The 17,205-nt window shown below is 30.6% G+C and overlaps 3 protein-coding genes and 1 long non-coding RNA gene across 5 annotated transcripts; 3 read left to right on the top strand and 1 right to left on the bottom strand.

Moving 5' to 3' along the window:
• The first annotated feature begins 14 nt into the window (after positions 1 to 14).
• Positions 15 to 2,186, top strand: LOC100742220 (dynein light chain 2, cytoplasmic). The gene is made up of 3 exons (XM_003489379.4): positions 15 to 222; positions 791 to 908; positions 1,077 to 2,186. Exons 2-3 carry the CDS (start codon positions 801 to 803, stop codon positions 1,236 to 1,238), a joined length of 270 nt encoding a protein of 89 aa, XP_003489427.1. The 5' UTR covers positions 15 to 222; positions 791 to 800; the 3' UTR covers positions 1,239 to 2,186.
• A 1,455-nt stretch (positions 2,187 to 3,641) lies between these two features.
• LOC100741789 (intraflagellar transport protein 81 homolog) lies at positions 3,642 to 9,052 on the top strand. Its single transcript, XM_003489375.4, has 13 exons — positions 3,642 to 4,179; positions 4,474 to 4,622; positions 5,237 to 5,348; positions 5,781 to 5,897; positions 6,189 to 6,248; positions 6,327 to 6,479; positions 6,775 to 7,053; positions 7,208 to 7,525; positions 7,617 to 7,767; positions 7,858 to 8,006; positions 8,140 to 8,220; positions 8,295 to 8,458; positions 8,518 to 9,052. The coding sequence occupies exons 1-13, from the start codon at positions 4,075 to 4,077 to the stop codon at positions 8,612 to 8,614; spliced, it is 1,935 nt and encodes a 644-aa protein (XP_003489423.2). The 5' UTR covers positions 3,642 to 4,074; the 3' UTR covers positions 8,615 to 9,052.
• On the bottom strand, positions 8,669 to 17,149 carry LOC100741906 (lysoplasmalogenase-like protein TMEM86A). Of its 2 annotated transcripts, none has more exons than XM_012385321.3 (6): positions 16,991 to 17,149; positions 14,682 to 14,845; positions 12,265 to 12,458; positions 11,727 to 11,854; positions 10,751 to 10,861; positions 8,669 to 10,653 (listed from the first exon to the last, which is right to left on the bottom strand). In XM_012385321.3, the coding sequence occupies exons 1-6, from the start codon at positions 17,009 to 17,011 to the stop codon at positions 10,522 to 10,524; spliced, it is 750 nt and encodes a 249-aa protein (XP_012240744.1). In that variant the 5' UTR covers positions 17,012 to 17,149; the 3' UTR covers positions 8,669 to 10,521. The 2 variants fall into 2 exon arrangements, with proteins under 2 accessions (XP_012240744.1, XP_003489424.1); XM_003489376.4 differs by having other exon boundaries at positions 10,522 to 10,653; positions 11,739 to 11,854.
• Positions 12,366 to 13,986, top strand: LOC112212831. The gene is made up of 3 exons (XR_002946661.2): positions 12,366 to 12,480; positions 13,014 to 13,106; positions 13,261 to 13,986. It is a non-coding gene; the product is annotated as an uncharacterized LOC112212831 (long non-coding RNA).
• Positions 17,150 to 17,205: the final 56 nt, after the last annotated feature.

The following is a 17,205-nucleotide window of genomic DNA, read 5'->3' as shown; positions in this document are numbered from 1 at the left end:
CCGTGATAGAAGACCCTAATCGCGGGCCAATCAGTGGGCAGGATCACAGTACGGGCACTTCAGTCTTGAACTCAATCGAGGAATAGTCGGTGTCGGCTTGAGCGAGCTAAATTTTTGTGAAAATCAGTTCACATAGAAAAAAATAAGTACACATTACCGCCGGGGCCAGAATATAACGATCGTTTTCTTGTGTATCAGTTGGTGAACGTGTTATTTGAAAAGGTATGTCGATGTGTTATACAAATGGAAAATCTATTTTTTTTTCATATTTTAGACCGGAACCCATCTCTTATGTCAAAAGTCAACTTTTCTGATTTCATCTAATCATCGTTATACTTAGCGCGATGTTAATTTTCAAATAGCCGCCGTTATCATGGCCTGGTTACGATGCATTGCGTGTAAACGAATTATTATTCTCGTTTCGTCGCATATCGATAAAACATCGTCCTCCCGCGTTTCGCCACCGCAACTCTTTACTCTCCGCGATTATTTTGTATCGCAATCATTACACATCTAATCATCCTCTGGATTTTCTAATGACTGCCCAATGGATTATTATGCCGGCTAATGACATATATGCTACTGTCAAAATTGCGCGCATTCCTTTTCCCAGGTTCAATTTATAGTTCTCTCAGTAACCATAATTAGTATTTTCTTTTCATCCTTCAGTGTAAAGAGAGAGAAAAATTGCTAGCCTCTTAGCAATTTTTACATTGAATGTTTTCCAGTGGAAAGATGTGTAGAAAGGTGTATTCAGGTTTTTTCTTTTCTTGCTTTCTGTATGTTTCAGAGCTATCAAAATGTCAGACAGAAAGGCTGTAATAAAAAATGCTGATATGTCTGAGGAGATGCAGCAGGATGCTGTTGACTGTGCAACTCAAGCCCTTGAAAAGTACAATATAGAAAAGGTATGTTTAGATTCAGACTTGAATGGTATCACAGATATTGCGTGTATGATGAGAAATGGTACACGTATCTGAATTTGAATATAATGTACTTTGTTTAGATATAATAAGTAAGAGGTAGAGAAATAAATGTGTGAAATGTAATGGATTAATTATATATTTTTATTTCAGGACATTGCAGCCTTCATTAAGAAAGAATTTGATAAAAAATACAATCCAACGTGGCACTGCATCGTAGGCCGTAACTTTGGAAGCTATGTAACACATGAAACAAGACATTTTATCTATTTTTACTTGGGTCAAGTAGCGATCCTTCTCTTCAAAAGTGGATAAATTGGAATCTATTCTGTAATCACAAACCTTTCTTCCTCCCTTCACACACGCTACATGGAAATACCTTAAATCACGTCACCGTCTGTAAGAAAAATTACAATATTGTGTATAATGGAAATTTGATTTCAAGCAAAAAACACGCACTCCCAGTTAAACAAAGAAGTATAAAAGTATATAATGATCATCGGTACTATTGACTTTGCTGTTTTACTTATCTCAGGAGATAAGACAATGAAAAATTCTGTAGAAGCTACGGAGAGAAAAAAAAAGGGTAGGGAGATGATTAACTGAATGAGAAGAAATGAAAAAAAAGTAAAAGAAAATCAATTGACATACAATCTTACATGTTAAAATGTATCATGTATGCCAGAAAATTTGTTGTGTTCTTGTTTTATATTAGGTATATATAATGCGAGGTTGAGTTCAATACTGGCGATTTTAAATTAATAAATTTTTAGTGTTTAATACACTAAATGCACCTAAGTATAATGTAACATTCATACAAATTCATGTATGGTTTTTATTATCTTACTATGCTTGAGGAGAACTGTATTCAGTAGTCATCAATAATGAATCTAAGCCAAACCTTGATTGATTGCTGCGATCATTATTATTTTATGTAATGTTGTAAATTGTCCCTTTATTCTGTGATGCTGTGCAAAACAGAAGTGGTTAACGAAATCATCTTCGATTCGTTTGAATTCTGTGACACTTCTGTAAAAAAAAATCTGGAAGTGAGGCTGACAAGAGAGAAAGCTTAGTTATGGACCCGCCATCGCGTTGATGATAAATTTAAACGTAACGATTATTTAAATTTACACAGTGCTAAGTAAGATGTTGCATAATATTCAAATCGAGTCATTGTCATAATTCTAGTTTTTTTTATATTGTGCACACGGAATTTTGCAAAATGTATTATTCTTAAGGCAATATACATTTAGGGAATTATTTTCTTTTCCTCTTTCTTTCTTTTCCTCTTTCTTTCTTTTTCTCTTTCTTTCTTTCTTTCTTTCTTTCTTCCTTCCTTCCTTCCTTCCTTCCTTCGTTCCTTGCTTCCTTCCTTCCTTCCTTCCTTCCTTCCTTCCTTCCTTCCTTCCTTCCTTCCTTCTTTTCTTCCTTCCTTTCTTTCTTTCTTTCTTTCTTTCTTTATTTTCTTTCCAAAAGAAAAAAAAGAGGAACAGATATATTCAGCTCATTAAATTTTATCCTTTATGTAACACCCAATACCCAATATTACGGTACTTATATATATGATAAAATATAGATTATACATATATATTATACTATTTATATATAGTGCAATCTTAAAACGATTTTTCATGCAGTATTTGATTATCACAACGTTGCTACATTGTTCAAATTTTAGACTGATTATTAAACATCGTCACAAGTATATGACTTGCATGGTTCTTTTTTATAATAATACGCATTTTTTATAATAATACGCAATATTATTATAAAAGTTTAACAGAGAACGTTGCCCTTTAAAACGACAAATTACATCTAAAGAAGAGAGAGAGAGAAAGATAGCAGAAGCGGGACAGAATTAATTACACGCTTTTTGATTATAATCCAATCTAAATGTTCAGGTGAACGTATTCCCTTTGGTCTCATCTTCGATGTATCTTCTTTTTTTTTTACGTGTTAACGCACATAAAGGCGAATGAAGAATAGTGGCATCTGTAAAGAATACATTGAGAGAAACTGATACACTTATTTAGTGTTTGAAGTTTGTTAAATAGGAGAATTTGAAAAAGTGTAGTATTGCGAAAAAAAAGCTGTGCTCAGATCAATTCACACATTGCTGATGAACCATCAATTCCCATAAGATTTCAAATATATATATTCACTGTGTTATTAAACGTGGAGTGAATAATTCATCAACCAATTCCCAAGTTTTTTTATGTATATCAGGACTGCGTGATTACCGAACAGAAAGAAAAAGAAAAAAGTGGAAGCACTTGCAATTTTATATTATGAAATCGAAGAAAGAAAATTCGTACGTTATGTTTGAAAATATATCTAAAAGAGAAACGAAAGAAAAACGAGGCAATGCAATCCTCGTCGCTGCTAATTATAATTTTGTGTGCCTCGACGTCTTTTTTTAAAATAAAGCTAATTATGATTCTTAAACTACATTGAGAACATATTCTATCTGTTTATTTATAATTATATTATAATATTGTTTGTATCATAATTATTTACTATAAAACATTAGTAAAAAAATAAAAAAAATTTCTTTTCTGTATATAGATTAGGATATAATACATGAATATGTAATAACGTTATTATTATTATATAACAATTATTGTATATAATATTATTATTATAATACAATAATTTATTAAATAATAATTTTATTATATTTTATTATTTGTAGTTGAAAGTATTCAATATTTTGTAAAATGTATTTAACGATTAATTGTATCAATTTTATCGGTTCTTTCTATATATGCTATCTCCTTATTGAATTATTAATTAATCCGTAGCGTCTATTAAGTCAGTAAAATCGATATTACATACAAGAGTATTACATACAATTACACTAAGTTAAAAATTAAATGATCTTTCGAGAGTCATCGATACTGGATCGTGTATCAGATTTAATTAGCGACTAAATTCGAGCGGAAAGGTCAACGCAGAAGCTTCACCTGATTCGAGTGTATACCATACCAAAAGAATTCCTCTATGTATAGTTTTGCATGCTTTCAGAAGAAGAGAGAGCCTAGGTGGCACAGTTGCCAGGACGACAATCAAATCACAACAAAACATTTCTCCAGTTGCTCCCAAGTTTTGAGTAAGAACTAAAGGAAAAGGAGAAAAAGTTTGGTACATAATGAGGGAAAATACTAAGTTCATTGTAACTGAGGTGAACAAGCTGCTGGGACGTAGTTACAGTGTCATTTATTTCAATTCCTTAAGCTCAGAGGAATTGGTTCAAGTAAGAATTTAACTGCTCAGAGGTCATACCGATTGACTCCATAAATTGAAGGTCATAGGAAAAACATTAAGTTTATGTGTTAAAATCAATACTAATTTCTATGCTACTTGATGGCTAGAAGGTAGTGTTTTAGTGTACTTGAGCGATTGTGGAACTTGCAGAAAGTTGATAGAGTTGATCAAGTTGACTTCAATTGATAGTTCAATTCGTTATTTGATTTCATAAGATTTCACTTTTCAATTAATTCAAATGATGTTATCAATGATTGGTTTGTTCATGCTAATTGCATTGTAGGTGTTGAAAGAAGTGTTGATTAAAATACAGGATCAGAATGTCGATGCCAGTGATACAAAGAATGAAACTCCTGAAGAGATCTCCATCTATATCCTGTCTATTCTCCGTATTCTTCATTATCAGCCTCAAACAGACCCTGTGACCTTTAGGCAAGAATCTTTATCTTTCATTTGGACAAAGTTCTTTAATCCTACTGTTCTCTTTGCTACTTCAAGTATCTTCTTTTAAAATTTCAAACTACTTTCTACTACTGTATTCTGAAACCAAATCTTTAAATATTTTATATATATTTTAATAGCATTTTTTGAATTAGTATTAGAGTAGAGTGATTTGAATTAGAGTTACTGGTATTTATTGAACTGGAATTTTTAATTTGGGAAAGTGTAAATCCAAGGAGAATAGCAGGGTTAAGATTTAATGTAGCTAATATTAAAAAACTATCTAGACTGTGAATATTTATGCAAATTTATATTTTTGGCTGATCACAGATTGATCATTTTTTATATGAATATAATTCATAGAATTGGGATCTGGATAAAGAATTATTGTACTCATTAAATATTATAATAGATACTATACTTTGAATATTTCCTATTTTCTTGCATACTATATACAATTTATTGTTATTTACTTTTGCACCTTTAGATTTCCCATAAATGTATAAAAATCCACGGTCTCACTCTTTATCATTTTATCTTAGGAACTTTTTTCTAAAAGACTACTTAAGTACTTCTATTTATGGTGGTTTCTTGTATGTATATAGGCAGGGCTTGGTTCGCGGAGATCCTGATACCATACACCCCATCCTGACCTGGCTTCTGTCTCACGTAAACGTAGTTCGACAAAGAGCTTACTTATCACGTTTTCTAGTGAAGGTATATTGTATCTTCATGTACAAGGTGTACCAGAAAAATAACACGGCTGATTTTCTAAAAATATTTATAAATATCAAGTACAAACAAACTTTGTTCCCTTTAAAATAGAATCCTTAGGAAGCTAATACATCGTTGAAGACGCTGTTCACATTCTTGAGAATCAGATAATCATAATATATATATATATATATAATACTATTATATAATATATACTATTCAAAATAGTCGTATATGCTAAAGCTAGTAAGTTATAATTGATACAAAAGCTAAAGTATGGATGTATGTTATGGCTTGTAAAATTGAGTTTTGATGATTATTACCAGTTTCTAAGAAACGAGATCAGTCTTATTACTGTTTCGACACACCGTACATGTATGTGACCTTGTTTTCTTAAAATTATTTCCACCGAGTGATTTCATTATCATTAATTAGTTAGAGGTTCCTGCTGAGTATTTAAGCGATCCAGAAGTCTCCGCTTTGTACGAACAATACACAAGTTTGATCGATAGATTCAAAGCAGCGCACAAGGAAAGGGAGATCGGAAGGAAGGTAAAGGATCTCGAAGATTAAACCGCGGATGTTTATGCATCAATATATTTACGAAATTTAAAGTAAAATATCGAGAATAGAGCAGTCGATCTGATATTCAATAACAAATCTACATGTATGTATTTAAATTCTGTTTCTTTAATTGTGTTAATAAATATATAATATAATATAAATAGTCGCATAAATATAAACAATTGTATAAACATCCGCAATGTAACCATGATATTATATGTATTTCCCGTTGATGAAACATTTCTAAGATCTTCCTAATCTTTTTCCCCATGAGTTTAGAATTTTGAAAATGCTAGCGAGCTCACTGCTGATTTAAAAACGATGGAGAAGGAGAAAGAAGTAAGAAAATACTTATTTGTAGGTTTCTATTCGTTTATTTTTATTCTGCAAATTAATCTCAATTTTGTATTAATTTAGGCGGTAACTATACGTATAGAGAAGATGAGAACGAAAGCTGAAAGCGGAATGCACTTGTTGGATGCTGCTCGAGCCTTGCGAGTAGAGAAAGACAAGGAACGCGATTTTGCGTTGCAGGAGGAGCAAGAAAAAGAAATAATATCCAGATTACAAGTAGAGACACTCAATAATTCAGATTTATAACAATACTTATAACTCGTATAATAAGATTATTTTATAATTCAGCAATGGTGTCGTACTAATCATAGTGCAATTAACAAGGAGATGATTTTGCATGAAAAAATAAGTGGAACATAGAATAAAATTTTTCCATGCCACACTTTATTTTCACGTAGGATCATTCGATGTACAATGATTAAAATTACGATAGTTACACACGGAACATTGTAATTTAATATATTTAATGTAATTCTAGTAGAAATTTTTAAATAACGAATAACAATTTTAGACTAACTTACAAAGATTGGAAAGAGAATTACAAATTCTGAAGAAAGATGAGAATGAAATTACTGTTCAGTCATTATTACAACATTTATCTGAGGTGATTACCGTTCAAACTATAGTCACAGATGAAAAGCTACCTGCGGAACTACACACGAGAAAAGATCACATAAAAGCTTTGAACGCAGTAAAACAGTATTTGTATTTGGGTCCGGATCAAATAACGGCTTTACGAAATAAATTGGATAGTATAGGCAAAGAGATTCAGAATTTGATAGAGTTTAAGGTAAAATAATACATAATTCGTTTCATGGATAAATCTTTTATTTATCAATATATTTGTAATTTATAAAATTATAATTCTTAGTCATTAAATTGAACAAAAATAAAATTCATTTATTTCTAGTTATAAGTTACATTCATTAATAAAATTTCTCTAGATCTCGAAAAGCAATATTGATAAGATTGAACCATTTCGACAACAAGCAGCCGCAGTTGCAAATATAAAAAGAAACATCCTTGAAAAATTAGAGAGGACGATGAGTTCTTTACAAGAGCTGCAAGTAAAATTGGAAGAGAAGCATGAGCTGTCAAAAATGGTGGTAGAAGATGTTATTCCTAAAGGGGAGGAGTTAAAAAAGTATATAAATCGTTTAAAAACTAGAGGAACGCTTTATAAACATTGTAAGTCCGAATTGACATGGCTTAATGCAGAAAACAGTGTTTTGCATCGAACAGCCGCCATCTTAGAAAATCAGGTATGTACTTTATCATACGATTTTTAAAGAGATTTGGATCATAATCAGTATAATATCTATTATTGTATTAATATAATATTGATGTTATTAGTATAATCAATGCAATCAGGCGAGAGAGAGACTGGAAACTGTAAAAAAAAATATTCCAGTCAATTTCACGGAAGAAAATGCATCCTCAATGAATCTTCAGTTGGGTCGGGATGTATCTGCTTTTAGAGCGAAATTGGTCCCATTAATAAATGGTAAGGAAAATATATATGTATAACAAGATATAGTAAAAAAGAATATAAAATGTGCTAAAATAAAGTATTCGAAAATCTTTAATATTGTAGAGGTGCAGAGTTTGAGACAAAAGTGTCGAGAATTCGAACAACAGCAGGAGAAAGCGAAGAAAGCTCACAACGAAGTAGAATCAAGCATGAGTAGCTCGATTAATAATTTACAATCTGAAGTGCAGAGTAGAAAAAACAAAATAGCAAAGGTAATCGATTTTGTGTTTACTGTATTAAATATTACTTTATTATTTAATAAATATCAAATATTTATATCTTTATTTTCGCTGAATTATCACATTGTTATTTAATTATTCTATAAATATTAAATGCATATAAAAGGATATTGAAGAGAAGGACAAACTGCAGAATCTAATAACTAAAATGAAGACTATGGAAGAAAGAATAAAACGAGACATGGAGGTTTGTTCAATTTTTTAATTTTTCATGCATGTTTCGTTATTTTTTATATTTGTAAGTATTATTGTATTATATAGGACCCAACAGTTTCTGATCCTGGTAAAAAGATAAAAGAGGAACTAAACTCTGCCATCCAGGCGGAAGAAACAAAGTTAAAAATTTTAACGATGGAAAAAGAATGTTTAAAAGAAACCACCGTGGTAAACGAAAAACAAACGCAGATGTGGAATGATATATTATCGTAAGTAAAATACATAGTGTATTTAAAAAATGACGTGTAAAAGTACATATCTTTTTTAGAGTATTTAAATGTAAAATAAAATGTGCCGAGGAAAGTAAACAATCGAATGGAATCGTCGTACGACGAGGAGGAGCAGAAACGTTGGTTTTACAGTAATATATATTCAGGAAAAGATATTCGGTGAAATTGTCGGCATTGGAGATACGTATATCGAATTAACAAAACTTTAATCACATAAAAAATACGATTTAAATTTACAGATTTTCGTGATCGATTCGGTAATTTAAAAATTAGATTGAAACAGTTACATATGTTCAAAGTAGAATTGAAAGATATATAACACTATATAACTTTCATTCAGTAACATTTTTTAACGTTAAATTTATAAACACTATCAATTGATTATTTTGAAGAAAGTATACGCTAAAGTATTTAATATCACACTTCTACGAATGTTTTGTTTCTGAAATATGTGTTCTAAATGTATTTCACGAAACAATATTATGCTATGCTTGTACATGTCTTGTATTAAAATACAACATTAAATATATCTTTTTACAATATGTGTTGAAAGAGCTGAATTTAATGAAGTTGTAGCCGAGAAATAATAAATGTTAACATTTTTTCAACTTTAACAAAAGTCTCATTCATACCTCGGTTGTTTTATTTGAAATTTATTCTTTTCTGTTTTTTTAATCAAGTTCATTTTTACTCAGCTCTAATTATACCTACTAAGGAATTCAGGTTCTTTTACGGTTCGAATATGATTAGTTCAATCATTAATATTAAGTGATATGTCATCGAGATCTATGAGTGAACGTGTACTAGTCAATTATTACAACGTCTAGGATATAAAATGCGCATTTTTGTCCGAAGGGAAAATCCTATTTCTCCTTTGGCATAGATATATAAAACATAGTTTCTTTGAAAAAATAATATTTTAGTTGTTCGAGTCAATATTCTACTTGGTATCTATCATAATTAGAATAAATGCAATACTATTGTCTAATACCTATAATAATAATGGTAAATGCAATAGTAAAATAATATATGATATATTATACTCTTACGTGAAGTTTCCAGTTTCAGTAGTAGAAATTCAGCTACAAGAATAATTGCTAAAGGCTTTTAAAATCCTCAAACAATTTTCTTCTCTCTCTTTTATATTATTATTCGAAACAAGAGAACAGTACCAAAACATCTAGAATTTCATTATTTACTTTAGTAAAAGTAAGTCGTTCTATCTGTACACTTTTAACTAACATTCAACTATTCATGAGATATTTAGCATTTTTACTCACTACTGTACAAAGAAATACCTTTTGGTTCGTAATATGTATCACGAGATGATATACAAACTGCGCGTGTCAACATTTCTGCGAATATTTTACTCGAGAAGTTCGTTTCGAGTTGACAATTATATAGAAATACTGAAATCTTTCGTCTCTATTAATATTCAACGTTCATAACGGTATAAACCAACGTGAAAGTCTGAGTAAACATTATACGTTGAGCATATATGTAGTATTAATTGGAGTAAAAAGAATTCTTGCGAAGAGCATTCTAATTGTTGCTAAATAACATTATACGATTATACTTAATAATTCACAGCATTTCAAGTATATATGTATATCTTTCTTTCGATTCGACGTTCACGTCGGAGAGAAAGGGAATGAATAACGTTCATCAGACGATCGTTAAATGCAATAAATATCGACTACAATGAATCATTGAATGATCAGGTAAAAATCCTTGCCTTAAGAAAGTGGCAGTGTTTATGACTTCTAGATTTACGATTATCATAAATCCTTTAACGAGGTGCATTGTACCTATTTCAAAACAACGATTACGCTAAACTGATCTATGTGGTCTCTAGTCGTAATATACTGCTCAAAATAGCTAGATTATTATCTATATATCGACAGCTATCAACGCTGAGGAAACTAAACTTTCCTAATATATCTTATAGTATTTTCATTTGTGCCTAGGTTTCGAATTATTTCGAGCAGTATAATGTAATTCACAATATTTATAGTTCTATAAACAGAAGAGGAAATTCTCTCTTAACCCTTGACAAAGGCTGTGTCAGTTTTATCGTTGCTAACATTATTATTATTGTTGTTGCTGTTTTTAGAACCAACTGCGCTCAAAGCTATTCCCAATTGAGCCGCATAGTACGTTAACATTATAGAAACCTGAAAAATACTTTGACGAGTTAACAAAAAAAAAGGACAATAAAGAAAATCGTATTGAAAATATGTATAAAGATATTATGTATCAAAATCATTATACCTGAGAATAAGGTAGGGGAGTATGAAAATAATGAAATCCGAGCAGCGTATCAGATATGAGGAAACATATACTACCAATGCAGCTGCATAATTTAGTCCACGTCCATAGCTCCTGACGAAGAAATACGATTTATTCAATAGATCGTGTATGATGAAAATAGTGACTGTACTTTACAGCACAGTGCTTTCCAGTCGTATTATTTTTGCTCGGAAAATTGGTAGCGTAAGTTAAGGAAGATTTATCTAGAATTCGGATTTTCGTAATCTGTAATTTTACGAGTCCTTTTTCGGCAAATTTCTCGTCTTTCTCGATAATGAATTTCTTCGAATAACTTTTAAATCATAAATAAACTACGAATATATTTATGCAAATTCATGCTTTTATAAATATAGTTGAAAAAGTGGGATTAGATTTGTTTTACTAAATATTAAACCGGTACTATATTTTGGATATTTTATATACACATATCTTTGTATAATATGTAATAAATATCTAAAAATCTGCAGTCTAATAAATAATAACAGTTAATCAATTTAACTACATGTGTTGGATAGAAATTCATAATAAAAACGTTACGAACTTCTCGAACGATCTAATATAATCCTTTCATGAACGGATACATCTCCTTTAATCTGGATAATTGAATAAAAGCCTTCTTAAATTATAATTTATTTATAACACGCAGCCTCGTCCCTTTCGACGTGATGAACAAGGAAGCATGGTACGTAGATGCACGTGGTCAAGGTGTAGGCCATCTCCTACCCATCTTGTTTTTACATGACTCGTTTCACCCTTTAGTTGGATCAGTGGATCGTGTTACACTCAACGTAACAAAACATGTAACTCAATTTATCTACAGCTAATCTAATTTTCTGCTAGATAAAAGGCAGGAAGTTAGCCAAACGATCCATGAAAATTCCAAAAGACTGGAAAACACCGTGTGTAAACAAAACAAAACTTTTCATTTTTTTTCTACTTTTCTCTGTACTTTGTAAAATTGCACTCTAGAGATTGCCCTCCACGCCATGGTGGTTAGTAACACCGTGTAAACAGGAACCCCAATCACCAGAATTCCATTCAGACCAGGCATTAAAGCGTATATGACTGAAAAATAGGATTTTTTTTTTTATTTTTCCAAAAGCTTGTTTAATTTTTGAATATGTAGGATGTCTCGATAATCATGGCGCAATCGACAGGAGGATGATTCTACGTGAAAAGATACGTTGGAATTGTAGAACAAAGAGTTTTCATACAACAAATGTGGAAATGGTTATTGAGACACCATATTTAATCAGTATGTTTATTTTTATGATGAGGACAGAGGATTATTCGTAGACTACGGATTTTTATGCAAATTGGTTTTACGAACTCAATTAAACAAATGGAATCTAACAATAAGTAGAAATTTCTTTCATTCATTGAGTCCTATACATTGGATATTTCGTATATTTTTTTGCAATTCTAAAATCCCTATAAATGCATAAAAATTCGCAGTCTGATTATTCTTGACTTACCTAGCGAACACAACGCGTATAAAATTGTACCTAACATTATGTTAAGCGGTATAAAACCGAATGCACTGATGTACATGATTTGGGCCAGGGCAAACATGCACATCCCTGGCGTGAAACAACTAGGCCAAACCAATAGCGCATCTCCTATGCAACTGAATATCAACCCTGTCAATATTCGTCTGGAGAACCTGTATCTGAAAAATAAGACCGTCAATCGTAAGTGTCTCTCTCGGAATATTCAATTTCCAAAACTAAATAGAATAGCGATGTTTAATGTTAAAACAAAAGTAGCAATAACAGTAATACTAGAACTACCGATTTTACTTAATTTTTCTTAAAAATTGTATGGCAAATTTTGTTAAAAATTTTATGAAAAATCTTTAGAATTACAATGGTGCATTCTTTGGCCTTTTCCTGAGTTTTTTTAAAAATTTATGGATAAATATAAATTATACCTTATATAAGTTATAGTTTATAGGTAGTTCCAATATTAATAGGTTCCATAATAGCTTTATTCATAAATGTATATTATCAGGTATAAGTATCAACACTAATCGACAAATACATTTAGCCAAAGACATTACTTCCATCATGGCAGAAATGGGCATATATATTTTATTTAACAAATAAATTTTACATAATACGACAACATTATATGTTAATAAAAATATTCGTTATTTATCTTTTTATAAGTATTTGAAATGATAAGTAATTCTATTATAAATAATTAATGAAACTGAAAATTTCAGATGATTATTGCCCAGCTCTGATCCAAGATTCCAAGCAAACAGAAGCACAGAGAAGCAGTGAAGAAATATTCTAGCGTACACTTACATTTTCAGGTGACTTTTTCGGTTGTAATATTTTTCAATCAATGTTCATCTTTTATAAAGTGATATAATTTTTTTTTTTTGTTTAAAATATTACAGAAATATCATTAACATATATATTGCCGGCTGTCGAAACATAATAGCGATCATTTCGTACGTTACATAGGAAGAAGAGCAATCATCGGTATGTACGTCACAAGGCCGACGCAGAACGTTATATTCTGCCTCGTAATAAATCGATCCTCTTCTTTGTTTCCAACGGAAAATTTCTCTTACGAGATCAATCGAGAATTTCACGCGATCTGTGGAGTGCGAAAATCGTTAAAAAGAACAAACTTGGCGGGACGTTTAAAAATATGTGCGTTACCGATTAGGAAAAAAAAGTGACCTGAAAATAAGCATGTAAGCGAGGTCGTATGATAAATGGCTAGCACCTACGAGTAGCCACGGAAATGTAACATTGACTCGATTAACTCGTATCTTCCGCTCAGTTAAACGCTTGTTCGTTAGAAGTATCATTTTGTAGATATAATATGACATATGTATAGTAACTCACAAAACTATTTAAATATCTATAAACATTCTGTATGAATATATTATGCGCGTTATATATTACACACGTTTTCTAAACATTTTCGGATTTTATTACCACCATAATGAATCGTGGCTACCATGATTATATTGGTAAAATTTCAGCCGAATTTAAAAATGGAAGCTACAAAATATTTAATGCAAGTACAAAATATCTTGTAACTATTATACTATATACTATATATATTATAGTGTATCATATATTTATACAGACAAAAGAGTATTAAATCAGAATTATTAGTTTTGCAGAGAACTACTAACAATATTTAAAGTACGATGTAAGATCAACTGTTAGAATATGTTTCATTCCATTGCACTTACAAAACATTTGTTATGTTCATTTAGATTTAGAAACATTTTCCTTTCTTCGAAATTGATGATCTATGTTATTTTGAGCCAAATCTTCAGTTTGACTTATATTTATTTGATCAACCAGTATCTGACACAATTGAGTTTTACAAAAATGATTCGAATTAACCACAGACCACGAATAAAGGACATACTTATCCTGGTTTGGCTAAAATTTAACTTATATCTTTTTGTTCACCCATCATTAATATATATATTTTCAGATTGGTATTTTATCGATATAATCATGATAGTCGTATCATACTAATATATACATAAAAATTGCCCGTGTTAAATGTTGAAGTGCTTTAATGAGCCACTGTAAACGGTAATAACTACGTTGCGTCGTTAAGTTGATAATAAAAACGGAAACACGGAGGTCGATAAATTACCCCCGGTTAATACTTCTCGATTTTATCTCCAAAATGCATGGGGCGCTAGTGACACTACTGGTGCGATTTCTCATTTTCATTGCTTTCTCTTTACTTTTTCTTCAAATTTTTCAATGCTCGTATATTAATTTGAAATAACTAAAATAATAATTTGAAATAAAAATTGAAACAACCATTTAATAGAGTGTTATTGAGTTGCAGAACAAGAGGCGTGAGACAAAAAGGATCGGCACATGCAAAATTCTGTCGCACTTACTCCTGCGATAAACTAATTCCATGTAGAAGAACAAAGACGATAAGACTTATAATTGGCAAACACTTGAAACATGCCGTCAGCAGGGACGGCTGCTCGGCCAGTAATATAAAATACACGGACACGCTTTTAAAGAATGGGACTAGCTTTGGGCCGACACTTTTTAACTGGAACAGACAAAACATGAAATCGGAATCGAATGGCCGACCATGAACGTGACTGACACCTTCTTAACCGAAACGCTACTGTACTAACAATAACGATCTTTTCTTAACACGTTCACTGACACACGAACTTTCTATATTTTACCCTGGAAAAGAGAATGAAATATACTTCACCGTAATATTGAATTTTTGCATTATATTCTTCCGCATTTTTATTATGCGCAATTGCGCATAACTTAATCTAAGTTATTCACATTATTGAAAATCGCTTAGTGCGGAAAAAATTTTTTTTTAATCATGTTAAAGAATTTGATGATCACTGTAACAGTAAACGTGTTAATCCATTTGAATGCTCTCGTTATCAACTACTAATCTTTTCTTTTTGTTTTATTTTTTATTCCCCTTAATTGTTCTCATTATTTTTATTTTTAGAATACGGATTTTTATGTATTTATAGGAAATTCGAAAATGCAAAATAATTTACAAAAATTTAAAAATATTCAGGTATGGGAGTCTATAATATTTAATAGGTAAAACAATTTTCTATCTAGGTTCCATTTTTTAAATTATATTTGTAATATTATACGAAATATTATGTTCATAAAGATATGAATTTGCATAGAAATCCGCAATCTACGTATTTTACTTTTGTACGATTTTATTATATAGCGTCTAACAAAAAATTAATGAATTTTAATTAATTTAAATCTTTCTTTTCTTTGTTTCCCTTTGATATTAAATATCTCACAGTTAGTTTTATTTTGCGACATAATTAACATATATTTTCATAAACATAACTTATTTCGCAAGATAGTTATATATACCAAATTTTTCCGAAACGCATGCGGTGCGTCATCGATTTTATATGTTATATGTATAAATTATGCTTAATATGACACATTTATTATTTTACTCATTGAACCAGTCTCAGCAAACAGAGTGTTAGGGAAGAATAATTTTGTTAATGCGTCTAATTGTAAGTTATTTATGCGTGTGTAATGGGTGTTTGTTATTATAAAAAAGTTTAAGAAGTTATGTAAAATGTTTGAAAAGAAAAGTTAATAGTTTTAAGATACACATATCTTGTATGGGGCATGAAGAATGAAAGAAAGGAAAGATAAACAGATACAAAAGATAAGATAATAGAATAGTACATTATCATAATGTAGGAACATAATGGTTTGTTAATTGTTGCTCTATACCCTTGTGCAATCATAATATTTGTTTGAGTTTAAAACTCATGAAAGACAAACTAGATTATCACGATAAAGATAAACCAAAGAATAGTTCTATGCACTTTAAACTTGGTACTATATGCAAATAATTGGAAGTTATAAAAATTCCAATGATATAATTCCAATAAAACAGTCAATTTAAATGATGATTTGAATAGAATGCAGAATTGGAAGGAATTAATTTTCAAGGACTGATTTTATTCTTTGTCTGGGACAAAAATATATTTCAATAAAACATTACATGTACTGTATAACGTTACTTTATAATGTTAATTGATCAATTATAGAATCAGTGGAAGATTGCAGAGTAACTTAGTCAGGATAGTTAAAGAGTATTCAGTGGCACTTAATTTTCATATCAATAAGAGCAAATTTAATTCATATAGTTGCAACAATGTATACTTCACTAATTAGATTATACGGTATATCGCGTTAAGACTTTAAGACTATTTAAAACGTCGTACTTCCTATAACAAAAAACTGACAACGAAAAGTAATAGATCGATTTGAAACGAAGAAAAACGAACGAATCCTTTATGTTCTTATTGCCAGCTGGCGGAAATAAACGTAAAAACAAACTGACTCAGGCAATACTACCAACATTAGTTATTAATAGCCCGTAAACAAAAACGAAAGTCAGTCAGCGCTGAACGCAAAAAAGGTAGCGCTTGTTCAAAACAAAGAGAACAGCTGTTCAATGGAATGTTCTTTTGTAATTTTTGAGTTTCTGTATTTTACCATAATAAAAAGGAAGAAGAATCTTTCGAGGTCTTTGTTCTACGAAGGAGAAAATAACGAACCTGCATCTGAGAACTGTCAAAATGTGGATAACAAGAAAAATATATAAATTCAACAAAGACTGTTGGAAAGATTATTTGGAATTGAAAAATCAATAAGAAAAAATATTGCTTACCACTTGTGCAGGAGATGACATTTTCAATTAAACCGTAATTTTTCGATCTGAATAATGACATGCACCTACATACACGATATTTTCCACTGAACTGTCAGTTACCATACAATTGCCACAGTAGACTGTTCCCCCAACTGCTGCATTATTTCTCTCCGCGTGAACAACATCGTTTCCTATTGGTTGATCTTGTAACAATAGCTTACGGTGACCAATAG

This window comes from Bombus impatiens, unplaced genomic scaffold (genome assembly GCF_000188095.3).
Source record: "Bombus impatiens unplaced genomic scaffold, BIMP_2.2 scf_0320, whole genome shotgun sequence".
Taxonomy (NCBI): Eukaryota; Metazoa; Arthropoda; class Insecta; order Hymenoptera; family Apidae; genus Bombus; species Bombus impatiens.
This window is presented reverse-complemented; position numbering and strand designations above follow the sequence as displayed.